Source organism: Oryctolagus cuniculus, chromosome 13 (genome assembly GCF_964237555.1).
Source record: "Oryctolagus cuniculus chromosome 13, mOryCun1.1, whole genome shotgun sequence".
Taxonomy (NCBI): domain Eukaryota; kingdom Metazoa; phylum Chordata; class Mammalia; order Lagomorpha; family Leporidae; genus Oryctolagus; species Oryctolagus cuniculus.
This window is the reverse complement of record NC_091444.1, coordinates 41,082,726-41,110,688: the sequence shown is the minus strand read 5'-3', so window position 1 is coordinate 41,110,688 and position 27,963 is coordinate 41,082,726. Positions and strand designations below refer to the sequence as shown.

General features: G+C 43.4%; 2 protein-coding genes across 4 annotated transcripts in view; one reads left to right on the top strand and one right to left on the bottom strand.

Moving 5' to 3' along the window:
- Positions 1-7,200: 7,200 nt before the first annotated feature.
- Positions 7,201-27,929, bottom strand: CDNF (cerebral dopamine neurotrophic factor). 3 transcript variants are annotated; one of them, XM_070055437.1, is made up of 4 exons: positions 27,266-27,929; positions 13,697-13,829; positions 12,546-12,687; positions 7,201-8,420 (listed from the first exon to the last, which is right to left on the bottom strand). In XM_070055437.1, exons 2-4 carry the CDS (start codon positions 13,826-13,828, stop codon positions 8,242-8,244), a joined length of 453 nt encoding a protein of 150 aa, XP_069911538.1. In that variant the 5' UTR covers position 13,829; positions 27,266-27,929; the 3' UTR covers positions 7,201-8,241. The 3 variants fall into 3 exon arrangements, with proteins under 3 accessions (XP_069911538.1, XP_002717486.2, XP_069911537.1); XM_002717440.5 differs by lacking the exon at positions 27,266-27,929 and adding an exon at positions 26,593-26,927 and having other exon boundaries at positions 13,702-13,829; XM_070055436.1 differs by lacking the exon at positions 27,266-27,929 and adding an exon at positions 26,593-26,827.
- Positions 27,095-27,963, top strand: part of HSPA14 (heat shock protein family A (Hsp70) member 14) — a 34,853-nt gene continuing 33,984 nt past the window's right edge. Inside the window, exon 1 of the mRNA XM_002717444.5 lies at positions 27,095-27,234. Coding sequence (XP_002717490.2) covers positions 27,178-27,234 — 57 coding nt within the window. The 5' untranslated portion in view covers positions 27,095-27,177. The remainder of the gene's footprint in view (positions 27,235-27,963) is intronic.

The following is a 27,963-nucleotide window of genomic DNA, read 5'->3' as shown; positions in this document are numbered from 1 at the left end:
ACAGGAAATCCATTCAAGACATTGGTGTGGGTGAAGACTTCTTGTCTAAGAACCCCAAAGCACATGCAGTAAAACCAGGTAATAGGATTGTATCAAATTCAGAGGCTTCTACGCAAAGGAAACAATCAATAGAGTGAAGAGACATCTGACAGAATGGGAGGAAATATTTGCAAGCTACTTATTTGACAAAGGATTAATATCCAGAATATATTAGCAACTCAAAAAAAAAAAAAACTCAAAAACAAAAATTAAATGGCAAAGGATCTGAATAGACAGTTCTCAAAAGAAGAAACAGAAATGGCCAGCAAAGGGCCTGGCATTGTGGTACAGCAAGTTAAGTTTCCACCTGCAACATGGCATCCCATGAATGATGGTTGAAGTCCTGGCTACTCCACTTCCAATCCAGCTCCCTGCTAATGCACCTGGAAAAGTAGTGGAAAATGGCTCAAGTATTTGATCCATGTGGGAGACTTGGATGGAGTTTTTGCCTCCTGGCTTTGTCCTGGCCCAGCTCCAGCTGTTGCAGCTGTTTGACCATTTGGGGGATGACAACTAGTAGAAGATCTGAAGCGCTTGCCTGCTCTTTTGCATGTTCTCTCTCTCTCTATCTGTAACTCTTTTTTATTTATTTATTTGAGAGGTAGAGTTACAGACAGTGAGAGGGAGAGGGGGAGAGAGAAAGGTCTTCCTTCCGTTGGTCCACTCCCAAATGGCCACAACGGCCAGAGCTGCATGGGTGCAGGAGCCCAAGCACTTGGGCCATCATCTACTGCTTTCCCAGACCATAGCAGAGAGTTGGATTGGAAGAGGAGCAACAGGGACTAGAACTAGCACCCATATAGGATGTTGGTGCCACAGGTGCAGGATTAACTACTACGCCACAGCACCAGCTAAATAAATCTTTTTTAAAATGACCAAAAAGCACATGAAAAAATGCCCAGTATCACTAGCCATCAGGGAAATGTAAATCAAAATCACGATGAGGTCAGAATGCCTATTATCCAAAAGATGTAGAGTGACAAATGCTGGAAAGCATATGGAGAAAAGGGAATTCTTTAACATTGTAGGTGAAAATGTAAATTAGTGTGGCCACTGTGGAAAACAGTATGGAGATTTCCTTAAAAACGAGACATAGACCCGCCATATGATCCAGCATTTCCATTACAGAGTATACCCCTAGAAGACATGAACTCATTGTATCAGTTACCTGTTCCACCACGTTTATAGTAACATTGCTCACAATAACTACAATATGGAACCAACCAAGGATTCCATCATCAGATAAGTGGATAAAGAAAAGGTGGTATAGGCTGGCGCCGTGGCTCACTAGGCTAATCCTCCGCCTTGCGGCGCTGGCACACCGGGTTCTAGTCCCGGTCGGGGCGCCGGATTCTGTCCCGGTTGCCCCTCTTCCAGGCCAGCTCTCTGCTGTGGCCAGGGAGTGCAGTGGAGGATGGCCCAGGTGCTTGGGCCCTGCACCCCATGGGAGACCAGGAAAAGCACCTGGCTCCTGGCTTCGGATCAGTGCGGTGCGCTGGCAGCAGTGCGCTAGCTGTGGCGGCCATTGGAGGGTGAACCAGGAAAAGCTCCTGGCTCCTGCCATCGGATCAGCGCGCTGCGCCGGCCGCGGCAGCCATTGGAGGGTGAACCAACGGCAAAAGGAAGACCTTTCTCTCTGTCTCTCTCTCTCTCACTGTCCACTCTGCCTGTCAAAAAAAAAAAAAAAAAAAAAAAAAAAGGTGGTATATACACACAGTGAAGTATTATTCAGCTATAGAAAAAGAATAAAGTTCGATCATTTGCAGCAAAATGGTTAGAATTGGAGACTCCCATGATGAGTGAAATAAGTCAGACACAAAATGACAAATACCACAAGTTCTCTCTTATATGTGGGAGCTAAAATTAATAAAAGAGAGAGGTGACTATGTGTATCAGTTTTGCTGCAAATACAGTGCTTTGTTAAACTGATTTCAATCTTTGTCAAACAAATGATAGGAATTATATGCTATTATAGTTTTAATGTTTTTGTGACTATTTAAAAACGCACTTTATATGAGTGAAGTTGAACATTTTTCCTTTGATTATTGTTTATAGCCCTGGCCTATTTTCTTGTTAAACTATGTTATTTTTACTTTTTGTTTTACACTTATTCAGTATAGCCATTAAACCTTTGACTATAATGTGGATTAAAAATATGTTAATCCTAAAAAATTAAGCTTAAAAAAAAGACTCTGCCAAGAGACTATTAGAAGGGCCAGCATTATGGCATAGTAGATAAAGCTGCCACCTTCAACACTGGCACTTGATATGGGTGCCAGTTCATATCTTGGCTTTTCCACTTTTGATCCAGATCCTTGCTAATGGCCTGGGAAAAGCAGCAGAAGATGGCCAAGTGTTTGGGCCCCTGCCATCCACATGGGAGACAAAGATAAAACTACTGGCTTCTGGTTTCAGCCTGGCCCAGCCATGGCCATTGTGACATTGGGGAGTGAACCAGTGGATGGAGGATCCCTTTCTCTTTCAGTCTTTCCCCCTCTCTCTGTAACTCTTTTAAATAAGTAAATAAATAAATCTCTTTTTAAAAAAACAAAAAAGAGAAACTATTAGAACTAATAAGATAATTTAGTAAAGTTGCAAGATATAAAATCAACACATAAAAATCAATAGCATTTTTATATACCCACAATGATCTGGCAAGGAAGAACTTATAAGAACAATTTATTCAGGCTGGCGCCGCGGCTCAATAGGCTAATCCTCCGCGTGCGGCACTGGTACACCGGGTTCTAGTCCCGGTCGGGGAGCCGAATTCTGTCCCGGTTGCCCCTCTTCCAGGCCAGCTCTCTGCTATGGCCCAGGAGTGCAGTGGAGGATGGCCCAAGTGCTTGGGCCCTGCACCCGCATGGGAGACCAGGAGAAGCACCTGGCTCCTGGCTTCGGATCAGTGCGGTGCGCTGGCAGCAGTGCGCTAGCTGTGGCGGCCATTGGAGGGTGAACCAACGGCAAAGGAAAACCTTTCTCTCTGTCTCTGTCTCTCTCACTGTCCACTCTGCCTGTCAAACAAACAAACAATTTATTCAAAATAGCAACTGGTGATTGGAAAAGAAAATGTAGTGTGTAGATATATATGTGATGGAATATTACTCAGCCAAAAAAATAATGAAATCCTGACATTTGCAACAAAATGGATGGAACTGGAGATCATCATGCTAAGTGAAATAAGCCAAACGAAGAAAGACAAACACCACATTTTTTTTTTCATATGTAGAAGTTAATGTAGAGACTATAAAGGCTGTGTGGATGTCCTATTATTTGGTATACAGATGTTTATAAATATTATCTTCACTGAATTATATCATCTATGTGACACTACATTCTTCTTTCCTTACTTTATGATCATTGCCATGAATCCTACATTATGTGATGTTGATATCCCTGTTGTCAAGAAAAATTGTGTATATCTGTATTTATATAATATCTACACATGAAGTGGATATAGCAAAATGTTAAAAATGGTTAAATCTCAAATCTTAAAATTGCTCCTAGGAATACAAAGAAGAACAAAGAAATGTCATACCATACCCCATAAATATGTATTATTTTTGTTAATAAGGTTTTTAAAATGTTTAAAGAAAAGCACAACAGGATAAGCCAAGCTTTACCGTAGAAAAACAATCTTCTGGGAAATGTTTCTATTTCAGAATGTTATTGTAAGAGTGAAATAATTTGGGGTACAATTCCTTTGCAAGAAATATTGAAGCTTTTTCTTAGGGAATTGAAAAATTTTATTTCTCAACATTCCTGAAGTTAACCTAAAATTTCATGCATGTCATCACATTTCAGCAAGAAAATAACAAAATTATTGGACTGTGACTTGCCTTGAAAATATTTGCATCAGGATAAAATCTGCCATCAGCTAGGTGGGAAATCTGAAGTGGGCATTTAAATTACAATTTATACTAATTCATCACTTACTGGTAAAGACAGTGTATAAGGCAGTAGTTTTTATTCATTTTATTACAAATTTTTGGCAAACAGACTTCGGTAATGTTTATTTCTTCATATTTTTGTCTTTGAAACTTTCATTTATGTGAACATGTACTTTTTTACATTAAAATATTTATCTAGGTAGCAACTGGGCATTTCAAGAAAACAGCATGAGCACAATTTTACCCATTCCCACAGTGAAGTTGGGGTGCTTCATAAAAGGGCCACAGCTGCCCCATGTGGCTGCAGAGGGAAATGCTATGATTTAAGGAAGATAAAAGGGAGGCTCTGCCAGCTACTGGAATATTAATTGTTCCTAAAAAAAAAAGGTCTCAAATTTTCCACAAGCTTTTGCTTCTTTCTTACACCCGCAGCTTTCTTTTATGATCCCTGTCAGAGTTTAGAAATTGGTATTTTCCATCAAAGAATTCTTGCTTTTTAAAACATATATTCATTAGCAGAAATCTTTCAGATTAGCTAAACCTCTACCATTGCACCAAATGTCCACTCAATAAATATTATTTTTGAAGGGAAAAAAGCTAAAATAAATGATAGCCACTAATAAAAAAGGAAAACAAAAAAGATCCAAAATAAACTAAAACGGGGAAAGGCACTAAAATAAAATTCTAAAAGTTTCTAATATCAGAATGATAGAATGTCCAAAAGAATTTCTCTTTGTGTGGAATGGTCTATTTCAAACACATTGAAAAAAAAATGACTCTCTTGCAGTAATTTCTTTCGGATGAGACCTCCAGGATAAACACAGCCAGCTATGTGCATAGAAAAGGCACTTATTAAGAGAGGCACAAATTCAGACAAGGCCTTTGCATCATAAAATGCATTAGTGTTTTTTTAAAGATCTACTAATAAAATATTTTCTTGTCCTATATGCTGAGCTAATTTGGTCAAGATTTAAAACTTCTTTGTGGAATGTGAATTATAAATCATTCATATGCAAATGAAAAACTACAACTTTCCATATGTACTCTAAATGTTATATCTGATCTCATATTTATTTACAAGCCAAAATGATGAGTCTTTTGTTTGGAATTTTTTAAAGATTTATTTATTTTATTTGAAAGTCTGAATTACACACAGAGAGAAGGAGAGTCAGAGAAAGAGAAGTCTTCTATCTGCTGGTTCACTCCCCAATTGGCTACAATGGCCAGAGCTGCGCTGATCCGAAGCCAGGAGCCAGGAGCTTCTTCCAGGTCTCCCACGTGGGTGCCAGGGCCTAAGGACTTGGGCCTTCTTCTACTGCTTTCTCAGGCCATAGCAGAGAGCTGGATAGGAGGGAGAGCAGCCAGGTCTTCAAGTGGTGTCCACATGGGATGTCAGCACTTATAGGTGGTGGCTTAATCCCCTACACCACAGCACCAGCCCCTTGGTTGGAATTTTTGAAATCCAGAGTAGGTCAAGAGCAATGTCTGTCTAAGACTAGTACAATTTAGATGAAAGCCTTTCAGAGTTTTGTCACTTTTTAAAGAATATCTTGAATTCTAACTCATGAATGCTTACAGATTTGGGGTAAAACACACACATACATACACAAACACAATGCCCCATGAGATAAGAAGTAATTTTAAATGAAAATAAAATAGGAAAACTGTACTCAATTCTTGTCAAATTCAAAACACAAGGAAAGAGGCCAGCATTGTGGCCCAGCAGGTTAAACCACTGTCTGTGATGCTGGCAGCCCATATAAGCACTGGTTAAAGTCTTGGCTGCTCCACTTCTAATTCAACTCCCTGCTATTGTGTTGGGAAAGCAGAGGAAGATGGCTCACTTGTTTGGGTTTCTGCCATCCACATGGGAGACTGGATGGATTTCTGGGCTCCTGGCTTTGACCTGGCCCAGCCCTAGACTTTGTGGCCATTTGGGAATTGAACCCATTGGATGGAAGATCTCTCTCTCTCTCTAACTCTACTTTTCAAATAAAAATAAATAAATCTTTTTTTAAAAAAAATGAGGAAAAATAGAATTGCTTATATCTATGTAAAATATAAGCAACGAGAAGAATGAAGAGTTATTTGGAGTTTGATAACCAGAATTATAACTAAGAGTCATGCTAAGGAAAAATTTACACTATGTGGCAGAGATGGTTTGTGGCCATGTTTCTACCTTCTGCCCCAGTCATAGCAACAATAACAAATTCCTGATTTTATCAATGAGCCCAACCCAAAATGTAATTTCCTAAACTCCCTTGCAGCCAAGTTTGGCATGTGATTAAGTTCTGGCATGCGATTAGAGTTTTAAGTGGGACATGGGGGTGGTTCTGGGGGTGAAGAAGATAGAAGGGCATATACACCTTAAAGAAGCTGGCTCAGGGCCAGTGCCATGGCTCACTTGGCTAATCCTCTGCCCGTGGCACCAGCACTCTGGGTTCTAGTCCTGGTTGGGGTGCCGGATTCTGTCCCGGTTGCCCCTCTTCCAGTCCAGCTCTCTGCTATGGCCTGGGAAAGCAATGGAAGATGGCCCAAGTCCTTGGGCCCTGCACCCACGTGGGAGACCCAGAAAAAGCTCCTGGCTGCTGGCTTCAGATCGTCCCAGCTCCAGCCATCACGGCCATGTGGGTAGTGAACTAGCGGATGGAAGGCCTCTCTCTCTCTGCCGCTCCTTCTCTCTGTGTAACTCTGACTTTCAAATAAATAAATAAATCTTAAAAATAAATAAAAAAAAGTAGATGCATTACACGTGATGATTAAGCAGCCAAAATCCAGAAGCAGTCATCACTTTTGGCCATACATTACACCAAATATTTTTATTATTACTTTCAGTTACATAATATACATATCTCCTTAAGAACCATCAATTCTCTGACAAATTTGGTTACATCTGAACTGCCCAGCTGAAAATTCTACCTCTGCAGCATTTAAAAGTGAAAACTCCACTTTCAATATATACTTTGTCTGGAAAATTTCTCCTCTACTCTCCAAAAGGGACTGTCAGTAAACACAATTCTTGACAGTGTATTTGCGTCAATTAATTTTAGTTGATTTTCAAATAATGATTCTATAGCAGTTCTCTTACATGTAATTTACATACAATAATATGTCCAGATCTTAACTGTACCACTAGATGAGTTTGACAGTGGTGGTCATCCATATAACCACCACTCCAATCAAGGTACAGGACATTGCCATCACCCCAGAAGGTTCCATGGGAACACTGTTCCTCTGTCATTCCCCACCTCCATGCACCACACAAAGATAAGCATTTCTTTTTTTAAGATTTTATTTATTTATTTGAGAGGTAGAGTTACAGAGAGAGAGAGAGACAGAGAGAAAGGTCTTCCATCTGCAGGTTCATTCCCCAGATGGCCACAATGGCCAGAGCAGAGCCCATCTGAAGCCAGGTTCTTCGTCCAGGTCTCCCACGTGGGTGCAGGGGCCCAAGGACTTGGGCCATCTTCTACTGCTTTCCCAGGCCACAGCAGAGAGCTGGATCAGAAGAGGAGCAGTTGGGACTTGAACCGGTGCCACAGGCAGAAGCTTAGTCCACTACACCACAGTGCCGGCCCAAAGATAAGTATTTCTTCCTTAGTTTCTTATGTGGCTGGAAAATAGAACTAAAAATGATTTTACAATTTAAAGTTGATAAAATATGGTTAAGAACCATAAAGTTCCATGTTGCCTGCAGATGCTCTTAATATGCTTTGTCTATGACAAGCTTGTCTGATATGTGCAAGAGAAAAATGAAAAAGACCTTGAGCTTCATCAACTTAGCAATCTGAATATCAACAAAATCTGCCAAAACATCACTGATACTTACAAGAGTTACAAGATTTAAAGTCTTAGATAGGAAAGAAGAGAGCTAGAATGTACAGTGATTTGCAGTTGAAAATACAAAGTTTACTCTAAAAAATATTTAAACATACTAAATTATTGTTTAGGGTTGAAGTCTGCATTAGGTAAGCTAAACATTGTTTCTTTTGTCCTAGTCCAATATATTTAATAAAAAAAAGTTGTGCATGGACAGAAGCCTTCTTTGCTTCTTAGAACCATCTTATTCGATCAGTCTTAGTAGCTCACTTTCCCCTATTTTAGAAGGCACTTGGAGGTTTTGGTGCACTACAAATGTACAATGCAACACTGGAAGTTTTACTCTTCAACACAACTACCAAAATTCTGAGGTATAATATCAAGACAAAAACTATAAGACCAAACAGTGCAATTCCCAGTCGTCCTTAAGCAGCATGTCCATATCCCAGAGAGTCATTTTTCTCTAAGTACGGTTGATGGGTGCTGGTGTCCGTGGTCAGAGTTCTGTCTGAGGGTGCATCGCTGCATACTTGGGGGCCAGTTCTTTGATCAGGTTCACATAGTCAGTTTTCTCTGCACAAGCCCTGCACTCTTCCCCCCAGCTCCGCAGTATCTGTTTCAGTTCTGCTACTCTCATCTTCCACAGGTCAGCTGATGCCAAGTCCAATTTCTTTTCTAAATGCCAAAAAAAGAGCATAATTGAAAAAAATTAAATCATAAAACCCTATGAAACACTTAAAGAAGCATATGGTATTGCTTATCTCAATGCTGACCTATGGTCCAAATTGGGGAACGGTTTCAATTTCCATGGAAACCAAAACATACCCTAAAGAAAATATGATATATACAGCCAGCCCTCCATATCTGCGGATTCCATATCTGCAGACTCAATCAACCACAGGTCAAAAATATTCAGATAGAAACATTGCCTCTGTCCTGAATGTGTACAGACTTTGTTCTCATCATTCCCTAAACAATGCAAAATGACAGATATTTGCATAGTATTTACATTGTATTAGGTCCTGGAAGTCAGCTAGAGAAGATTTGAAGTACGTGCAAGGAAGTACCTAGGTTAAATGCAGATATGCACCATTTTATATAAGAAACTTAAGCATCTACAGATTGGAGTAGCCTGGAGCCAGTTCCCCATGGGGTATCAAAAGACAACTTTACCAAGCTATCAGAATAATTTGTGTTCTATTCAACTTTCTTTCCCAGGGATCTTATTTGCTTGAGTGTGTTACCACCCCAAGGATTCACAAGATCAGCATTATTAAAGCAACTAGCACCACATCCTAATTATGCTCCTAAAGTAAAAAGAAGGAAATCCATAAAAAGCTGTGCCTTTGGAGGGCCATGGTTGTGGCCAACTAAAAGCCATAAATCATAGTTAACCAGCAGGTTACGGTTCACTTTTGCCCATAGGACCATCTTCAGTAAGACAGATGAGCAAACACATTACAAAACACTCTTGGGGCCGATGCCGCAGCTCAGTAGGCTAATCCTCTGCCTGTGGTGCCAGCACTCCGGGTTCTAGTCCCGGTCGGGGCGCCGGATTCTGTCCCAGTTGCTCCTCTTCCAGGCCAGCTCTCTGCTGTGGCCCGGGAGGGCAGTGGAGGATGGCCCAAGTGCTTGGGCCCTGCACCCGCATGGGAGACCAGGATAAGCACCTAGCTCCTGGCTTTGGATCAGCGCCGTGTGCCGGCTGCAGCGCGCTGGCTGCAGCGGCCATTGGGGGGTGAACCAACAGAAAAAGGAAGACCTTTCTCTCTGTCTCTCTCTCTCACTGTCCACTCTGCCTGTCAAACAAAAACAAAAACAAAAACAAAAAACCACTCTTGGGTTTTCAATAAGCATGTAAAGAAATCCATACATAATAAAATTAGGAGCTTTTCCACTGAGCCTTAATTATTTTGGATCTCTGTTTAAGCTCACCTGATGCCATGCCCCCGCTGTTATTACCAAATTATCCCAACCCTTCTCCAATGCTAGTGCTTCGGTGCCAGCCAACCTAGCTCTTGCCATTGGTCCTAATGACACTTGTCACTAACAACTAACTCTTCTAGCAAGATTACTGTTTCCCTGCTTACAGATTCTCTGCAGAAAATATTAAGATTTCTATTGACAAGTCCAATATTAGAAAAACAATAAGGCAATTTATAATGTAATGATGACTATAATTTCTCTAACAGAAAGAGGTAATTTTCCTCTTTCAAAGGAAAATCTCCTTTGTCACTCCCCCACTGCCATGTGAGTTTACAATATTTAAGTTGATTTTTTCATTAGTGACAGCCTAAGACTTTTACAGCTTGACTTCTCATTTAAAATCTGTTCCTTGTCCCTATGTAAAACAACATACCACGTGCAAATATTCTAAACTCAACAGTTAAATGATTTGTCAAAAAGTTCCAGTGTGTTCAAATTTCAAAATTGTCTTTTAAAGCTTTTTTTTTTATTGGGATGGTCAGCTACACGCTGTGTTCCCGAAAACAAACACTTAAAATGTTACAGGATCTTCACCCTTCTAAAAAAGAAAATTAACAGAACAGTCTTTCAAATGAAGAGCCAAATGTCACCATCTTCACTGAGAGCATACTCTAACTCTACACTTACCTTGCTTGTTAATTTCATGGCTGACTCCTCAGGGTACCTTTAAAAGTAGAAACTTTCATAGCCCAAATTATGAATCTCCAACATGTGTAAAGGCTCTCAACATGTGTTGGCTCTCATCTTTCCCACCAAAATAAGCAGGGAAGAAGAAATTTGAACTATTGATCTACTCAAAATAAGTGGTTGAGGAGAAAAATACTTTTCTGTCAGTGTCAGCAGCTGGATTTTTCAAGAGAACTTGGTAGCTGGCGTACATTTTTAAAAAGGGGGAACCCAGGGTCAGCGCTGTGGCATAGCAGGTAAAGCCGCCGCCTGCAGCTCTGGCATACCATATGGTCACTGGTTCAAGTCCCGGCTGCTCCACTTCTGATCCAGCTCTCTGCTGTGGCCTGGGAAAGCAGTAGAAGATGACCCAAGTCCTTGGGCCCCTGCACCCACATGAGAGACCCAGAAGAAGCTCCTGGCTCCTGGCTTTGAATTAGCACAGCTTTAGCCGTTGCAGCCATCTGGGGAGTGAACCAGTGGATGGAAGGCTTCTCTATCTCTCTCTGCCTCTCTGTAACTCTTTCAAATAAATAAATCTTTAAAAAAAAAAAAAAAGGTGGGGGGGCCCTCTGCAGCCACCCTGAAACTGCAAAGAGAAGGTCAACACAAAAGCTACAATTGGTTCGTGGCTGCCCAAGGACTTCTAATGGCCAGCCTCGCCAAAACCTTCATTTCCTCTCAGTCATATCTGACTGATTTTTCTATTATTTGGGAGCTCTGTAAGATCCTCTTCATGTAGGAAAAGTTATGCAAAATAAATGTGTTGAACAAAAGAGTCAGCACAGGCTTGTCCCTTTTGTGAATGCTGTTTATGTGAACCCAGTGATCTCTGCCTCTGCTTCATTACTTTGAAGCCAATAAAAAGGATACCTGTCCATAATAACTACCCTGGAAGGTAGGGTCTGCCTTGGAAATTGAAAAACAGGTTATCTTTGGTACCTTTAAAGCTATTTAAAGCTAGCTTTGAAGCTGTGGTGCACAGGCATACTACACAGCTGTGTTAAAAAACTAGACTAAAATAATTCAGAGTTGAATGCTAAAGACAGTTTGTAATACTATACTTGGTATGTAACATGAAACAATGACTTAAGCAGAAGAAGTGAGTCTCTACTGGAGGAATTTCAGGTGTTAGGACAGGCAGAGGGTGGAGTCTCCCAGCCTTTTTTACTTACCAATTTATCCCAGAGGCTGGGCTAGTTACAAATCCTCAGTATAAGAATAGACGTATCTATGTAAAATTTAGAAGGCCAAACATAATGTTTTTTTTTATTTTGACAGGCAGAGTGGACAGTGAGAGAGAGAGACAGAGAGAAAGGTCTTCCTTTACTGTTGGTTCACCCTCCAATGGCCGCTGCGGCCGGTGCACTGTGCCAATCCGAAGCCGGGAACCAGGTACTTCTCCTGGTCTCCCATGGGGTGCAGGGCCCAAGCACTTGGGCCATCCTCCACTGCACTCCCAGGCCACAGCAGAGAGCTGGCCTGGAAGAGGGGCAACCAGGACAGAATCTGGCGCCCCAACCGGGACTAGAACTCGGTTTGCCGATGCTGCTAGGTGGAGGATTAGCCTAGTGAGCTGCGGCGCTGGCCCTCAAACATAATGTTTTAAATAGAACATCAACTTTCTTTCATTTCTGTTTATTTTAGGCACCCCTTGATAAGTCATTTCATCAGGCAAAACTTGACTTGATGTAAAAAACCTGTTTCCTGTCATTTAAAACTGACAGTATAGAGGTGCCTAAAAAGAAAGGTAGGGTACCATTTCCAGCATCAACATTTTTGTATCATCTTTGAATAGATGCAGCTTTTGTTTTAATAGGTTTTGTTTGATTAGGTCACTAAAGCTAAATTGTAGCTGCTCTCCTTATGTTTTGAGATTTTAAATAATTTCTTATGTATTTTCTTTGACATACATAGCTGACATTGCCTTAGTAACATAGGAGCTCAAACTTTGCTATTTGGGTTGCAGTTTTAACCAGGAGCTGATTTGCCAGTACTGTTTATTTCTCTTCCCTCCGTGAAGCTCAGGTGGCTCTGGGCATCACTCATCAGCCCCGCAGCCTTTCCTAACACTGACATTTTAGAAAACATGGCCCTGTGTTACATGGTTCAGCGACACACTGGGGAAAACATGTGGCTTTGCTATACCATATTTCAGCTCACAGATCTGGCTGTCCATCTTCTTCAGCTTCTCACAGATCTTCACTGCGGGCATATGCACACTCATTGGGCGAGTGACTTCACTTAGGATCTTTGTGGCAGCATCCTTTGTGGCTCCTAGGTAATAGCACTGAAGGAAAACCAAGAGAATGTAGCATCCCAGATAATGCAAAACAAACAAACAAAAAAGAAGCCTAGTAAGGAGAGGGGAGAAAGTGATTAACCTAGTCTTCACAGTCCAGACAGCAGAAACAAATGACTCCCTTCTTGTGATGATGCTAATCAGAAGTGCCCTCTATTTCACCTGGTGTTAAAAAGCTAATGAGAAGAGCTAACACTGTGTTCTCTGTGCAGGTGCTCTTCTCAGCGCTTTAAAGGTAGTAACTTATTTCATGTTCACAACAATCCTGTGAAGTAAGTACTATTAATATCTCTATTTAACACCCAAGCCAACTAAATGAAGGTTGCCCAGCCAGCAAGGAGAGACAGAATTATAAAATCCGTGCCCCATTCCATTACGCAATATTCACACTGCCTCTCAAGCTACCCGATTTAAGAAATTTACATTAAAAAAATAAAATTTAATGGCATAAATAAATGACCAGAGTTCCAACAATATATCAATGGTGAGTCATCAACAATGCAGATTGAGCTGACAAATTCAAAGTGACCATTTTAAGCAAAAAGGAATTGACCTGAAAAATGTCCTTAGTGATGTAGGAAACAAGTGGATGTGTATACCCAGGAAGCATAATACAAGTGCTGTTACAAGAAAACAAACACTTCATTAATTACAAATAAATAATAGTATAAAATGTTCTGATAGGTTTGACTCATTGTTCCGGTAGGAAATTGAAAGTCGTCCCATGCCTAGCACAGCTAATTCTCATTAGGAATTCCATTTTATAATTGAAGAAAAGATGGAATTGGTTGCCTTTAGTTTACTCAGAAATCCAAATGAAACTGGATAAAAACTCACAGGACTACGTTTCACTGGAAAATCGACTTTCTGGTTGCTGTCCCCAAAGAACATGCTGGAGGGGAGCATGTGAGTGAGAGGCTACCAGGTCCAAGAGGAGAAATGAAACAATGAGCAATTTTCTTTAAGCACACGGGAAAAATGACAGGTGAAAACTGACCATACCAGGCGGTTTTCTTTTCCTTTGGCATCCAAGCAGAAGCTGATCAACTCTTTTTCTATGATCTCCAGTGAAAAGTGAACTCCTCTGGCTATCAAGGAGTTGTAGAATCGATCCAAGAATTCCTTGCATACTAGAAGGAATAAAGAAACATGTCTTTATACACAAGCAAATCACAATCACACTTGTATACATGGCCTACTCACCAAATAAAATAGTTATGATTCAAAGCATTGTGAAAATGGGTTCAAATTCCACGTAAGAATGATTTCAAACCTGTTGCTATCAGTTTAGTACTGGGCCTCAAATGCAGTGAAAATTTAAGTTTAATTTATCAATTATGGAAATAAATTCCAACCAATATGGGAATTTTCCACAAAAGTTAGTTCAGCATAAAAGAAAAATCATAGCTTTCTATAGGATTTGATGGCACAGCCTAGTTTTAAGCACAGAGAAAAATGTGAAGAACTTTCTTTAATGAAGTCCTTTAGTACTAACTAAAACCAGGTAATGTCTCTGTCCCTTGTGCCTCTGTGGCCAAGTGTCTTATCTACCTATCTGATACAGCCATCTACACAAAGTAGATTCTTCAAGTTGTTTAAACTATACTAATTTGATTAACGTCATTTATCCACTTAATAAACATTTACTGAGCTCTTTAGACAAAGCACTATGGGAGAACTACTACAGGGTGAACTTGTGGAAGGAGATGGAATCCAGAGATGAGGACCAAGTTGTAAGAAGCAATGATGAGGGGGCCGGCGCTTGCACAGTGGCTAAAGCTGCCACCTACAGTGCCAGCATCCCATATTGGCACTGGTTTGCTGCTCCACTTCTGATCTAGCTCTCTGCTATGGCCTGGAAAAGCAATAGAAGATGGCACAAGTCTTTGGGTCCCTGCACCAGTGTGGGAGACCCAGCGGAAGTTCCTAGCTTCTGGTTTTGGATTGGCCCAGCTCTGGCTGTTGCAGGCCATCTGGGGAGTAAACCAGCTAATGGACAACCTCTCTCTCTACCTCTGCCTCTCTGCAACTCTGCATTTCAAATAATAAATAAATCTTGTAAAAAAAAGTAATGATGAGAAAAGAAAATGGCAAATGTGTGAATATCTGAATAAAGATAGACAATACAAACAAAAATAGCATATCAGGGTGTAAACATAACCCAAAACCTAAGTGCAATAAAATCATAACACATAAGATGACAAATAAAGGAAAATTCAAATTAAACTTCCTAATCTCTCTCATTATCCAGGAAGAGGATAGAGAAATATTATTAAAACATTCATTTCTATTTAATTATGCATGCTAAAATGTAGGGTAACTAAAAAAAAGATTACTTGTGAGTCAGTATCAGTGCAGAGGGAAAGGAAGCAGGAAAGAGAAAAAAAAGTATAATTTTTTTAAAATAAAAAATTGATAGAAATAAATTCAAATATATAATTAATTGCAGTATGTGTAAATACATTAAATCTGCAATCATGTAACAAGATTTTTCAGATCAGAACCTTTAATAATCTATATACTGTGGGTAAGAGACATAAAAAGTATAAGGTCACACAGGGATGGGTGGAGGAAACCCAGTGACAGAAAGACCGATTTCACTCCTATGGGATACCTAGCAGAGTCATGTCTCCAGACAGAAAGTAGAGTGGTGGTCTCCAGGGGCTGGGGGAGGGTAGAGTTTCTGTCTGAGAGGGTGAAAAGAGCTGGGAAGACGGTTGGCAGTGCTGGTCGCAGAACAGTGTGAACAGCCTTGATACCATGGAACTGCACTCTTAAAAATGGCTAAGATGGTAGCTTGTGTGTGTGTTTTAACCACAATAGAAGCAATGTGTTGATTTTTAATGCCACAGAAAGGGGTTGGAAAAGCAACAGCAATAACAACAGGTGAAGGGCTTTAAAAACAAAAGGATAAGCCAGGCAAATGCTAACCCAACACTTGTTCAGTTTTATGAAATATTAGGGATGACCAAAGTCATGACCAATCATACAGTGAATTATTTGGGGTGGCGCAGTGGCATAGATGCCCAAAGTGCTGGCATCCCATATGGGTGCCGGTTCTAGTCCTGGCTGCTCCACTTCTGATCCAGCTCTCTGTTATGGCATGGGAAGGCAGTACAGGATGGCCCAAAGTGCTTGGGCCCATGCACCCACATGGGAGACCTGGAAGGGGGCTCCTGGCTCACCCTTTCCAATCAGTGCTGCTCCAGGCTCCTGGATTCAGATCAGTGCAGCTTGGGCCATTGTGGCCGTTTGTGGGATGAACCAGAAGATGGAAGACCTCTCTCTCTCTCTCTCTCTCTCTCTCTCTCTCTCTCTCTCCCCTCTGTGTGTGTGTGTGTCTCCCTCTTTGTAGCTTTGACTTTCAAATGTATTCATTAGCAAGAAACGATTAGAAAAATTACAAATTTTTATTTATTTGTTTTAAAGATTTATTTATTTGAAAGGCAGAGCTATATAGAGAGAAGGAAAATGTGTGAGGAACTGAGTGGCTGGTCTGAAGCCAGGAGCCAGGAGTTTCTTCTGGTCTCCCATGTGGGTGGCAGGGGCCCAAGTATGTGGGCCATCTTCTGCTGCTTTTCCAGGCACATTGCGGGGAGCTGGATTGAAAGTGCAGAATTCGGGACTCAAACTGGTGCCCATGATGTGATCAGATTTGGAATTGTTTCTATTTATTCTATTTAGAATATATTGGACTTCCAAATCTATGGATTGATAAGTTTCATCAGTTTTGAAAAATTAGCTACTATCTTTTTTTGTGTGTGTGCCATATCCTTTCTCTGCTCCTGGAAATCCAGCTTTATCTTCATTGAATCTTCATCTCTCTACTTTTATCTCTTAATTTCTCAGTGATTCATTCTTAATAATTTGTTTAGCTCTCCTAAAATAATTCTTTCCTCAACTGTATTTAATTTTCTGTTGATCTTATCAATTTTTAGCTATAGATGTTTATTTGGTTCTTTTGAAATATGCTTGGACATTTTTAATAGTCTCTTGCTCTTTATCCATATTTTCAATCTTTTCTTTATTTCTTTAAATAATAAAAAACATACCTTATCTTCTTTGCATGGTAATTCCAATACTTGAAGGCCTTGCCCTATGCTGCTTCTGTCTCTTGACTCAACTGGCTGTCACTTATGTTGTTCTTCTTCCCTATAGGTTCATTAATTTTCTGAGTGGTAGTTATATTTCTTAGAATTTTATGTGGACAAATTCTTTGAGGATTAGGATGAATGTGAGTTCCTGTAGGTAAGACTGACATTTGCTGACACCTGAGGGTACCAGCCACTTAAAATCACCTCAAATTAAATTTTCAGTTTGAGATGTCTCAAATTATCTAAGTAGTGTAAATTTAGTCTTTCATCCATATATGGGCTAGCTTATAATTATGAGCTATCAATGAACATTTTTGTTTTCCCCTTTACTCAATAAAAGTTCAAGTTATGCAATTCCTAGATGGAAATAAGTTGCTGTTACATCCAGTTCATCCTTTATAATGAGGGAAGAACTTTGGGGCTCTAATTTAATGGAGGGTTGGGGTGGGGAGCTACTATTCCATTCCTAACTCAGGAACACAAAAGATTTGTCTTTGTGATAGTCCATTTTGTGTCACTGTAACAAAATACCTAAGGCAGGCTATTATTTAAATAAAAGAATTTTGTTTTGGCTCCCAGTTCTGGACATCCAAGGACAAGAGTTGATGGCCTCATCACTGGCTTCTCCAAGGTGGTGCAAGGCACCACCAGGCAAGAGAAGGGAAAGCACACAGGAACATTTGTGCTTCTGGTTTCTTTTCCTCTTCTTATACAGCCACCAGAAATTCAATCAGGAAAATTCCATCCCAATGGCCTTACCTAATCCCAGTGAAAGTCCCACCTCTAACTATCCTATCTGAACGAAGTGTTTACCCTCTGAATAGCTCACCAGGTGGTTTAAATTTCAATATGCGAAGCCTTGGGGAACTCAAACCATATCCAAACCACAGCCATGGTTTTTTTCTCTCTTGATCTTGTCAAAGTCACAAAAACCAAAGTTCAGATCACCTGGCTGTCAAATGCTCTCAAGACAAAGCCAGGTACAGCACTCCTGTTACTCTTTTGGCTCCTGTTTCTAACTCTGTCTCTGGCTCCTGAATATGCCTTCTGAGTTATACAACTATTTTTGTTTTATCTAGTGTTTTCAGAAGGAGGACTGGTCTTTGGAGGCTGAGATCATGTACATTAATTTCTAATTCTATTAATAGGAAGAGAACAGTCAATAGACTACACTGTCATTCACGTTTTTAAAAACTACTGAGAACGTGCAATATGGTATTCTAGGTTCTTAAGATTCAGCGATGGGGCTGGCGCCACGGCTCAATAGGCTAATCCTCCACATAGCGGCGCTGGCACACAGGGTTCTAGTTCCGGTCGGGGCGCCAGATTCTGTCCCGGTTGCCCCTCTTCCAGGCCAGCTCTCTGCTGTGGCCAGGGAGTGCAGTGGAGGATGGCCCAAGTGCTTGGGCCCTGCACCCCATGGGAGACCAGGAGAAGCACCTGGCTCCTGCCTTCGGATCAGCGCGCTGCGCCGGCCGCAGCGTGCCAGCCACGGCAGCCATTGGAGGGTGAACCAACGGCAAAAAAAAAGGAAGACCTTTCCCCCTGTCTCTCTCTCTCACTGTCCATTCTGCCTGTCAAAAAAAAAAAAAAAAAAAAAAAGATTCTGCGATGAAGAAGAGAACGAAGTCCTTGCCCTGGAGGGTTACACTCTATTGAATACTGAGACGTATCCATGGCTAAAAGAAATAGCACAGTAAAGGGACAGAAGGGGACAGGTTATAGATTCTAAACATGGTGATTGGGGAAGGCCCCTGAGATAAAGGTGTGTTTCCGAGGACCTCTGAAGGAAGTGAGCGGTGACTTACGCAGACTGCTTAGAGAGGGGCTTCCAGGCAGAAGGAACACAAAGTGCAAAGGCTCTAATGCAGGAGTGTACTTGGTCCAAAGAACAGTCAGAGGCCAGTGTGGCTAACGTAGAATGAGCAAGAGGGAGAAGAGTAGAAAAGGGGGTCAAATAGGCAGCAGTATGCCAGGTCATCTAGGGTCTTTTTTTTTTTTTAAAGATTTATTTATTTCAAAGTCAGACTTACAGAGTGAAAGGGTAAGGGAGGGAGGAAGGGAGAGAGAGAGAGAGAGAGAGAGAGAGAGAGGTCTTTCATCCTTTGGTTCACTCCTCAGATGGCCAGAAGGGCCAGGGCTGGGCAGGCTGAAGCCAGAAGCCAGGGGCATCTTCTGGGTCTCTCACATGGGTTCAGGAACCCAAGGACTTGGGCCATCCTCCACTGCGTTCCCAGGCCATTTGCAGGGAGCTGGAGCAGCTGGGACTTGAATCCATTGCTCATATGGGATACTGGCACTGCAGGTGGTGGCTTTATCTGCTATGCCACAGTGCTGCCTCCCATATAGGGTGTGTTAAGCATGGTGAGAACTTTGGCTCTTACTCTAAGAAGGAAAGCCATTAAAGGTTTTTGGGGAGAGGAGTGCTACAGTCTAACATTACTTTTAAAGAAGGCCTTTGAGGACTGGAAAGTGAGCCAAAAGGAAGCCAGAATGAAAGCAGTTAGACCAGCTTCAAGGATCTCAAAATAGCTGTATCTCTTAGCCCAGGGTGGTAACAATGGAGGCTGTAAGAAATGGCTAGACTTTGAACATATTCTGAAAGAAAAGTTGAAAGAATTTGTTAATAGGTTGTATGTAACGTGTGTGTGTGTGTGTATGTGTATGGGGGGGGGGGATGGGCCGGCCCCGTGGCTCACTTGGTTTGATAATCCTCCACCTGAGGTGCCAGCATCCCATATGGGCACCAGGTTCTAGTCCCGGCTGCTCCTCTTCCAGTCCAGCTCTCTGCTGTGGCCCGGGAAGGCAGTGGAGGATGGCCCAAGTGCTTGGGCCCCTGTACCCGCATGGGAGACCAGGAAGAAGCACCTGGTTCCTGGCTTCAGATTGACGCAGCACCAGCCATGGCAGCCATTTGGGGGGTGAACCAACAGAAGGAAGACCTTTCTCTCTGTCTCTGTCTCCCTCTCTCACTGTCTATAACTCTGCCTGTCAAATAAATAAAATAAAATAAAAAAGAGAGAGGAGGGAGGGAGGGAGGGAGGGAGGGAGGGAGGGAGGGAGAGAGAGAGACTCATCTAGTCAGTTGATGGTTTGAATAGAATAAAATAGACCAGCCTCCCCGGTTAGCAAGGCACTCTCCAGCAGATGGCCTGCAGACTCCATCTGTACCATCAGCTCTCCTGGATCTCCATCCTGCTGGCCCACACTGCAGTGTTGGGCTTTCCAGCCTTCATAATTATGTGAGCCAATTCCTTGTTATAAATTTCTCCTTAAATATGGCTCCATACTTAAGATGGTTCAATTTATGACTTTTGGACTTTATGAAAAAAATTGCAAAAGCAATGCCCATTCAGTAAAACTGTACTTTCAATCTTGAATTTGGATCTTTCCCTGGACAAGGTAAATGTGTTTCAATCCCCCACCTGATGCTGGACAGTGGAAGAGACACAGCTCCCAGTCAGCTCTGTGGTCATATGGGGAAACAGCTGATACCCTTCAGTGTCACTGTGTTGGTAAGGTGTGGGGAGCAACTCGGACTAAGACTGTTACTGGAATTAAGACTTATTCTATGCATCTGCTCTCCCACAATATGGCGCTGAGAAGGGAGTAACAGCTTCTACGCAGCTGCCTCCAGTTCAACCAAGAAACTGTAGGACCTGCTCCTGATTGGAGGAGAGCAGCGTACTCGGCGTGTGGGTAGCAGAGTTGGGATTGGTGGAAGAGGACTATAAAGGAGGAGAGAGACAACATGCACCAGGAACATCTAAGGGGAACATCTATCTGAAGGAACACCTGTGCAGCCCCCGAAAGAGCCGGCCGGCGGTGTGCCGCTCCCCCGCGGAAGTGGGGAATGTGGCAGGGGGAACCGCCCTTCCACGGAGGTGGAAGGGTTGGTAGCCAACCCGGGAAGAACCAGCAGCAAACCCGGGGAGGGCTGAGCAGACAAAAGAACAGCGCAGGGTCCTGTGTCGTTCCTAAGGTATGACATTCTGTAGGTTAGGTACATTCAATCTGTTCTCAACTTGTTGTGTTTTCATTTACGACGTGTTTATTAGGGCATAACCCTAGCATAAGTGGAGAGTTGCCTGTCTATCTGTCTATCTATCTAGTCCATTGCCTATTGGTTCTGACTCTCTGGAGAATCCCAATACAACATCCAACTGGAAACAGTGAGAAGGCAGCTGGATAAATGAATGTAAATGTAGAGATCAGGGGTAAACTCTAGGAGGCACAGATAAATTTGCAAGTCACAAACATTCAAACGGTATCCATGAGATGAGACCACAGAGTTAGGTGAGAAACTGAAAAGACTTGTGAAACTCCAGTGTTGAGAAACTGAGAAAATGGAAAAGAACCAGAGACTGAACGGATCAGCCAGTGAGGCGGGATGAGAACAAAGGGCGAGTGTTACCCCCAAAGCAGAAATGAAGAAAGTGTCACAAAGAGATGTCTAATGGATCAGTTGTGTTAACGCTACTGATATTTGTCTGTCTCTATGTGTGAGGGTGGGGATGTGTGTGTCTAAAACAAATTTAGGGGCCAGTGCTATGGCGTAGTGTGTAAAGTTGCCGCCTGTAATGCTGGCATCCCATATGGGTGCTGGCTCGAGTCCCAGCTGCTCCACTTCCAGTCCAGCTCTCTGCACCCATGTGGGAGACCCAGAGGAGGCTCCTGGCTCCTGGCTTCAGATTGGTGCAGCTCTGGCCGTTGTGGTCATCTGGGGAGTGAATCAACAGATGGAAGATCTCTCTCTCTCTCTCTCTCTCTCTGCCTCTGCCTCTCTGTAACTCTGCCTTTCAAATAAATAAATAAAATCTTTTTTTTTTTTTTAAAAAAAAAAGCAAATTTAAAGAACTTTTAAATGCCTGGGTTTAATCCAGCTGCAGCTCCTGATTTGAGCTTCTTGCTAATGTAGACCCTGGGGGGAAGCAGTGAAGGTTCAAGTAATTGGGCTCCTGCCACCCAGGTGGGACAACTGGACTGAGTTCCCTGCTTCTGGCTTAGGCCCAGCCAAGCCCAGCCATTGTGGGCATTTAGGGAGTGAATAAGCAAAAGGGAACACTCTCTTGTGCATGCACGCTCTCTCTCTCTGCCTCTCAAATAAACAATGTAAAAATAAATAATTGCCACTGAGTGTGAAAAATGTTATGTCTCCGAGAATGTATTTTACTGAGCTTAATTAGCAAATATATCAACAATGAGAAGACACCTGCTGCAATGGTCAATGCTACAAGTAAGAATGAACCCATCAAAATCTTGTGACCTCTATTTCTTTTCCCCCTATAAAGGAAATCCAGTGTCACAATGCCTCCTACCTATTAACCCTATTGACCAAGATGCATGTTTCCATGATTTCAGTAACTAAGTTGTTACTCAGCTAATGCATCATCTAGAAGACACTAACGAATTCTAACGTGTATTTGAAGATACCTACTTGCCTCACTAAAAGGTATGGAATTTTATTACCACATATATACATACATTTTTGTTCAACAAACTGAGTACCTAATATATGCCATGCATTTTAGGAGCTACTGGAAATGATCTGGAAAGAGAAACAGTCTAGACTTTCAAATGCACAGTTGCATGGAGGAGACCAAAACAGTTTGTAAACAATGTGAGAAGTGTACTAAATATGGTGAGGAAACAAAGGAGAGACACCCATCCAGAGTAAACTGAGCATCCTTGAACATGAAGTAGGTAGCCTGGCGACCCTGCCAAGAGACTAGAAAGAGTAAGAAGGTGCCGGAAAGATGGTGTTGTGACAACAGGAAGGTAAAAATGGCAAAGTCTTGTAACGAGACATTGGACCTGGGGAAGCAGAAAGGAGGAGACAAACCAGGATGCAGACTTAACGGACACAGTGATTGGTTGGCTGGTAGTGATAGGGAGAAATGGTCAAGAACGAAAGCTAACTGGCCAGTAACTGACCTGTGCTGACACAGTAAGCTCAACAACAACAGGTCTGGGCAGTCAGAAAGGAGGACTCTGTTGAGTCTAAAGTACCAAGTACTTCAAAAAATTCATGGAAAGTGGATTTTTTTTTTTTTTTTTAAGATTTACTTATCAGGGCCAGGACTGTGGTAGAGCAAGTAAAGTCACTGACTGTAATGCAGACAACCCATATGGGAGACAGTTTAAGTCCTGGCCACTCCAGTTCTGATCCAGCTCCCTGCTAATGGTCTGGGAAAGCAGTGGTAGATGGTTCAAGTGTTTGGGACTCTGCTATCCTCTTGGGAGACCGGGAAGAAGCTCCTGGCCTCCTGACTTCAGATCAGTCCAGCTTCAGCCATGGCAGCCATTTGGGGAGTGAAGCAGCAGATGGAAGATTCCCTCTCTAACTCTTTCAAATAAATAAATCTTGAAAAAAGGTTTCAGATTTACCAGAATGTAGGTAGGTGCATTTTAATTGCACATAAGAGTATGTAGACTGAGAATAGAGAAAAGCAGAGGGCAGAAGCCTGAAAAATTCTAATATCTAAGCCACTGCTAGGAGATTACAGGCAACATAAATACTTTGAACAAATGGCAGAGATGATAAGCAAAGGCAAGGGGAAAATCAGCATCCCAGCCATCAGTGGAAGAAAGTTTCCAAAAGGAAAGGAATCAATTGTGTCACCGGCCACAGAGAAGTCAAGATGGAAATTCATTCCTTGGCCTTTCATAATGAAAACAGCCTCATTATAAATCACCCAAAAAAGACAGAAAAAGATTGGTTTCTGGCATGTATTTATTGCTGAAATAAGCTTATACTTTTTTTTTTGCTTATTAAAACACTCTCAAAAGTGAATCTGTATTTCAAAATAAAAAGTTCATAAAAATAGCTCCATAATATAATCCTTTTAAAGAGATGAGGAAATACTTATATTTTCCCAGTAAACTTTACCTTAGCTAACACAGGGCTCACAGACTTAATATCCATAGGATCTAAGCAAGTAAAATGAGTGAGTAAAGCAATTTGAGTCTGGGGGGATAGGGGATCCTGGAGAACAGAAAAAGTGACCCCTGTGATAACTACTAAGAGCACAACCCAGGTTCAGAGTTCATTTCAGTAGCTGGTAACATATGCCCTTTCTATAAAGAGCAGGCATGCCCAACTCTCACTACATGACTATGGACCAGCTTGCCAAGTTATCTAGCTTTCAAGAAAAGCTATAAATGTGTTTTTTTTTTTACATGAAATCTCCCAATTTTAAAATACAGCTGATTAAATTTTTCTGAAATACATGTTAATTTAACAAAATACACCAATAAATCTAAGGCAGCCCATGAGCCATCATTTTAGCTTTGCTGTAGAATACATATGACACAGCAGTTCAATCTTCTATGTTGTGAAAGTAATAAAAGGGCTCACAGGCAGTAATACAGCCAGTTCTGGAATCTAGTCCTTGTTCCCAAATTATTTCCTTCCTCTGTAATTACACAGCCTCTTTATCAAATGAAATACATACACAGGTTAGTCTGACATGCAGATTAATAGGTCATGCTGTGATAAGTTTAGGAAAGCATGAGTGTCACATTTTATCAGTCCAGATTCTCTGTCACTCCTGAAATGCTGTTTAGTAGAAATTCCAGGAAATAAATTACTGAAGAGTCATCAACTGTGTATCCCTTAACAAATGCTGCCTTACATGTAAAGGACACAATTGTACCTTTAAGCAAAAACTGTAATTAAGTGAAACAAATTATCTTTATATCAAGATTTAAAAAAACGCATCAAGTATAATACTTCAGTTTCAGGAGAAAAATTTACTGCAGGGATAACAGGAAAGCTGGACTCCAGGGGTGGGTATTTGGCCCAGAACTTTATATATATATATATATTTGACAGGCAGAGTTAGTGAGAGAGAGAGAGAGAGAGAAAGGTCTTCCTTTTCCGTTGGTTCACACCCCAAATGGCTGCCACGGCCCGGCCCGTGTGCTGCACCAATCCGAAGCCAGAAGCCAGGTGCTTCCTCCTGGTCTCCCATGCGGGTGCAGGGCCCAAGCACCTAGACCATCCTCCACTGCCTTCCCGGGCCACAGCAGAGTGCTGGCCTGGAAGAGGAGTGACAGGGACAGAATCCGGCGCCCCATCCAGGACTAGAACCCGGGGTGCCGGTGCCGCAGGCAGAGGATTAGCCTAGTGAGCAGCGGCGCCGGCTTTTTTTTTTTAAGATCTATTTATTTATTTGAACGGCAAAGTTAGAGAGAGAATTGCAGAGTCAGAGAGAGAAGTCTTCCACGTGCTGCTGGCTCACTCCCCAAATGGCTGCAATGACCAGGGCTGGAAACCAGGAGCCAGGAGCTCCATCTAGGTTTCCCACGTGGGTGCAGGGGCCAAGCATGTGGGTCATTTTTGCTGCTTTCCAAGGGGCATTAGTAGGGAGCTGCATCGGAAGTGGAACAACTGGGACTCAAACCGGTGGAATGCTGGCATTGCAGGTGGCAGCTTAACCCACCATGCCACAGTATCGGGCCCAGCCCACAACATAAGATGCCAGTTAGGATGCCCACATCTCATATCCAGGTGCCTGGGTTCAAGTCCTGGCTCTGTTCCTCATTACAACTCCCTGCTCATGTGCACCCTGGGAGGCAGTAGTGATGACTCCTGTGGTCCCTGCCACCCATGTAGGAGACCAGGATTGAGTTCCTGGCTCCTGGCCCAGCTACTGCCCCCCTCCCCCCGCCATGGCAGACATTTGGGGAAGGAACAAGCAGATGAAATTCTCTCTCATGCATACATTCATACCTAAGAGCTGGACTGTAAGTACCAAGACTTGACCACTCCATATTCACGGAGTCCTTCAACATAATTGGTAAGCCAACTACTTCCTGTTAAGCAGGCATAGATTCTCCAGTGTATGGCACACATATTTAAATTCTTTCAATGCAACAGCGAGGTAGGGGCTAAGAATAAGATGCAAAGAGAGCTAGTTACAGCTTTTGTTCTTGCTAACAGACTTGCAAGAGCCAGGTATGATGGCCTGAGTCAGTGGGCTTGATGGGACTTGGACTCAGGTGTTGTGACTCCAAGTCAGCAGCTGAGGCCCCGTGAACTGAAAGGAATCATTTGAATTCCTGGCGAGGAATTCCCTTCTAAAGCTCACTTTCACCTGTACAGTCTTGTACAGGTAGTCTGTTGTACATAGTCTGTTGGCTATGTTACTTTATTTGAGAGTTAGGAGAGAGCGAGCGAGAGACAGACAACGAATCCATCTACTGGATCATTCCCCAAATGCCCAGAACTGCCAGGGTCTCCGACGCGGCAGGGCCCTAAGGTACTACAGCCATCACCTGCTGCCTCCCAGGTCGTGCATTAGCAGGAAGCTGCAACGGGAAGCGAGAGCAGTGACTTGAACACATGCACTCCGGTATCACTCCGACACGAGATGGCTGCAGTCCCAAACCCGGTGAGCCAAATGCCCGCCCCACCACGCTTTAATTCCATTTTGTGGCCTCAAAATACATCGAATCTGTCTTCTGCTCGAGGAGCGGCAAACCTACCTACCTATTCGGCTTCGGGGTCACCTAAGCCTAGCAGCGTTTGCACAAAATCTAACCCAAATCCAAACCCACCGGCTTTTATTGCGGCAACTTAATATTCACAGCAAAACCAGGACATGGCCTCAAGGTGTCACTGGGCCGGCCTCCAGCTTTCGCTTAGGCTTGGGTAAAGCGATCTGAAATTCGGGGCACGGCCTGCATTTCTTGGGCGAAATGTCATTTACGGCCGGGCCGGGATAAGCCAAAGTCAACAGCAGCGGCGCGGCTGCGCGGTACCGGGAGCCATGCTAGCAGGTCACACGCCGCTCACCTTCACAGTCGGCCCCCGGCCGGCCCCCGGCTTCCGGGCCCTGAGCCTGCACCGGACTAGAGACCCAGAACCCAGCGCAAAAAGCCAGCACGGCACCTAGGCTCGCGCACCACATGCTGAGCCGGCACCTGTAGTCAACTACAATACCCGCACCAGAGCACCGAGGCTACCGCCCCAGGTTGCAACAAGACCCCCGCAGAGCGGAGCCCGAAGTGGGAGGAATCTGCGCGGAGTCGTAACAACAAATGACGAAACTCAATCTAGAGTTTCAATTGGCTCTCCATAAAGGGTCACGGGAGAGAGGCGGGGCGAAGGAGCTTCTTCCTGTCGCCGCCGCAGCCGGCACATGCGCCTTGTAGCTCCAGCAGAGCACGGAGAGATGCGCTGATGCTATTCGCCGACTGCTCATGGGGTAGGAATGGACCTTAACTCTGATTGGTGGCGAGAGGGAGACCGCGGCGAATCAGACGTAGAGGGGGGGGGGAACGTGAAAGCTCCGCGGTGCCTGATGGGGCCGTTTGGCGGCCGGTAGCTGTTGGCAACTGAGGGACCCCTCGTTTCTGCTGTCGCTCCCCCTGATGCCCTATGGCGGCCATCGGAGTCCACCTGGGCTGTACTTCAGCCTGTGTGGCCGTCTATAAGGTGAGGGACTTGTGGCGCTGGGCTACGGTACCTGGTTCTCTGGGTGCAGGGTCACCTGCAGGGTAGGGGCGGCATGTTGCCGACCCAGTATCGTGGCCTGGAGTGGCCTTCCTGCAAGACCTTCGGAGGCGGAGGGCCGAGTGTGCCGGGCCTCGTCCCGGCGGCTCCTGTGGAGAGCCGGCTGCGCTCTGAGGCTCGTGGCGATGTGCCTGCACGTGGGTTCGGGAGGTGTCCCGGGGACGTCAGAGCCGCAGGGATGTCCGAGGGTGACGTCACAGTCTCAGGATTCCCGGGGGTGGACGGGCTCTGGGGCGTCAGAGCATCGGGACGCGCTGGGCTGGACCGGGAGGGGCGGGGTGGCCGCGATCTGAAACTGGAGCTCTTGATCCCTCCAAGTGTGCCTCGCTGTGGAGCGAGTTGATCGTCCGTGCGCTGCAGACTTGGCCTGTCTGGAAGCGAGAGCTTGACGAGGACTGTGGCCTTCCTCGGAAGGAGCAGTAACAATGAACTCCTGCAGTTGAATGTCAACTCTGTAAGGAAAAACCAAAGGCATTAGTGCTACTTCATTTGTAGGAAAGAGAGGAACATTAGGGATGGAGGTGGGGAAGAGAAGGCAAAGGGGGGTGCGATCATAGCTTGCTGTTGTGATGGAAGCGTTGTTGTCTTTGATTAGGCTGTTGATCCTGGGGAGCAGGCTCATGGAATGTCGGCCTATTTTATTTGAAGAGA

Bases quoted from the DNA above. Each gene is read 5' to 3' on its own strand.
- CDNF (XM_002717440.5), bottom strand. From the start codon at position 26,707: ATGTGGTGCGCGAGCCTAGGTGCCGTGCTGGCTTTTTGCGCTGGGTTC. The intron at 13,830-26,592 runs GTGAGCGGCGTG...TATTCCTTCTAG, and splicing joins GCCGGGGGCCGACTGTGAAG to TATGCAAGGAATTCTTGGAT. The intron at 8,421-12,545 runs GTATAGCAAAGC...TTTGGCATTTAG, and splicing joins GATCTGTGAGCTGAAATATG to AAAAGAAATTGGACTTGGCA.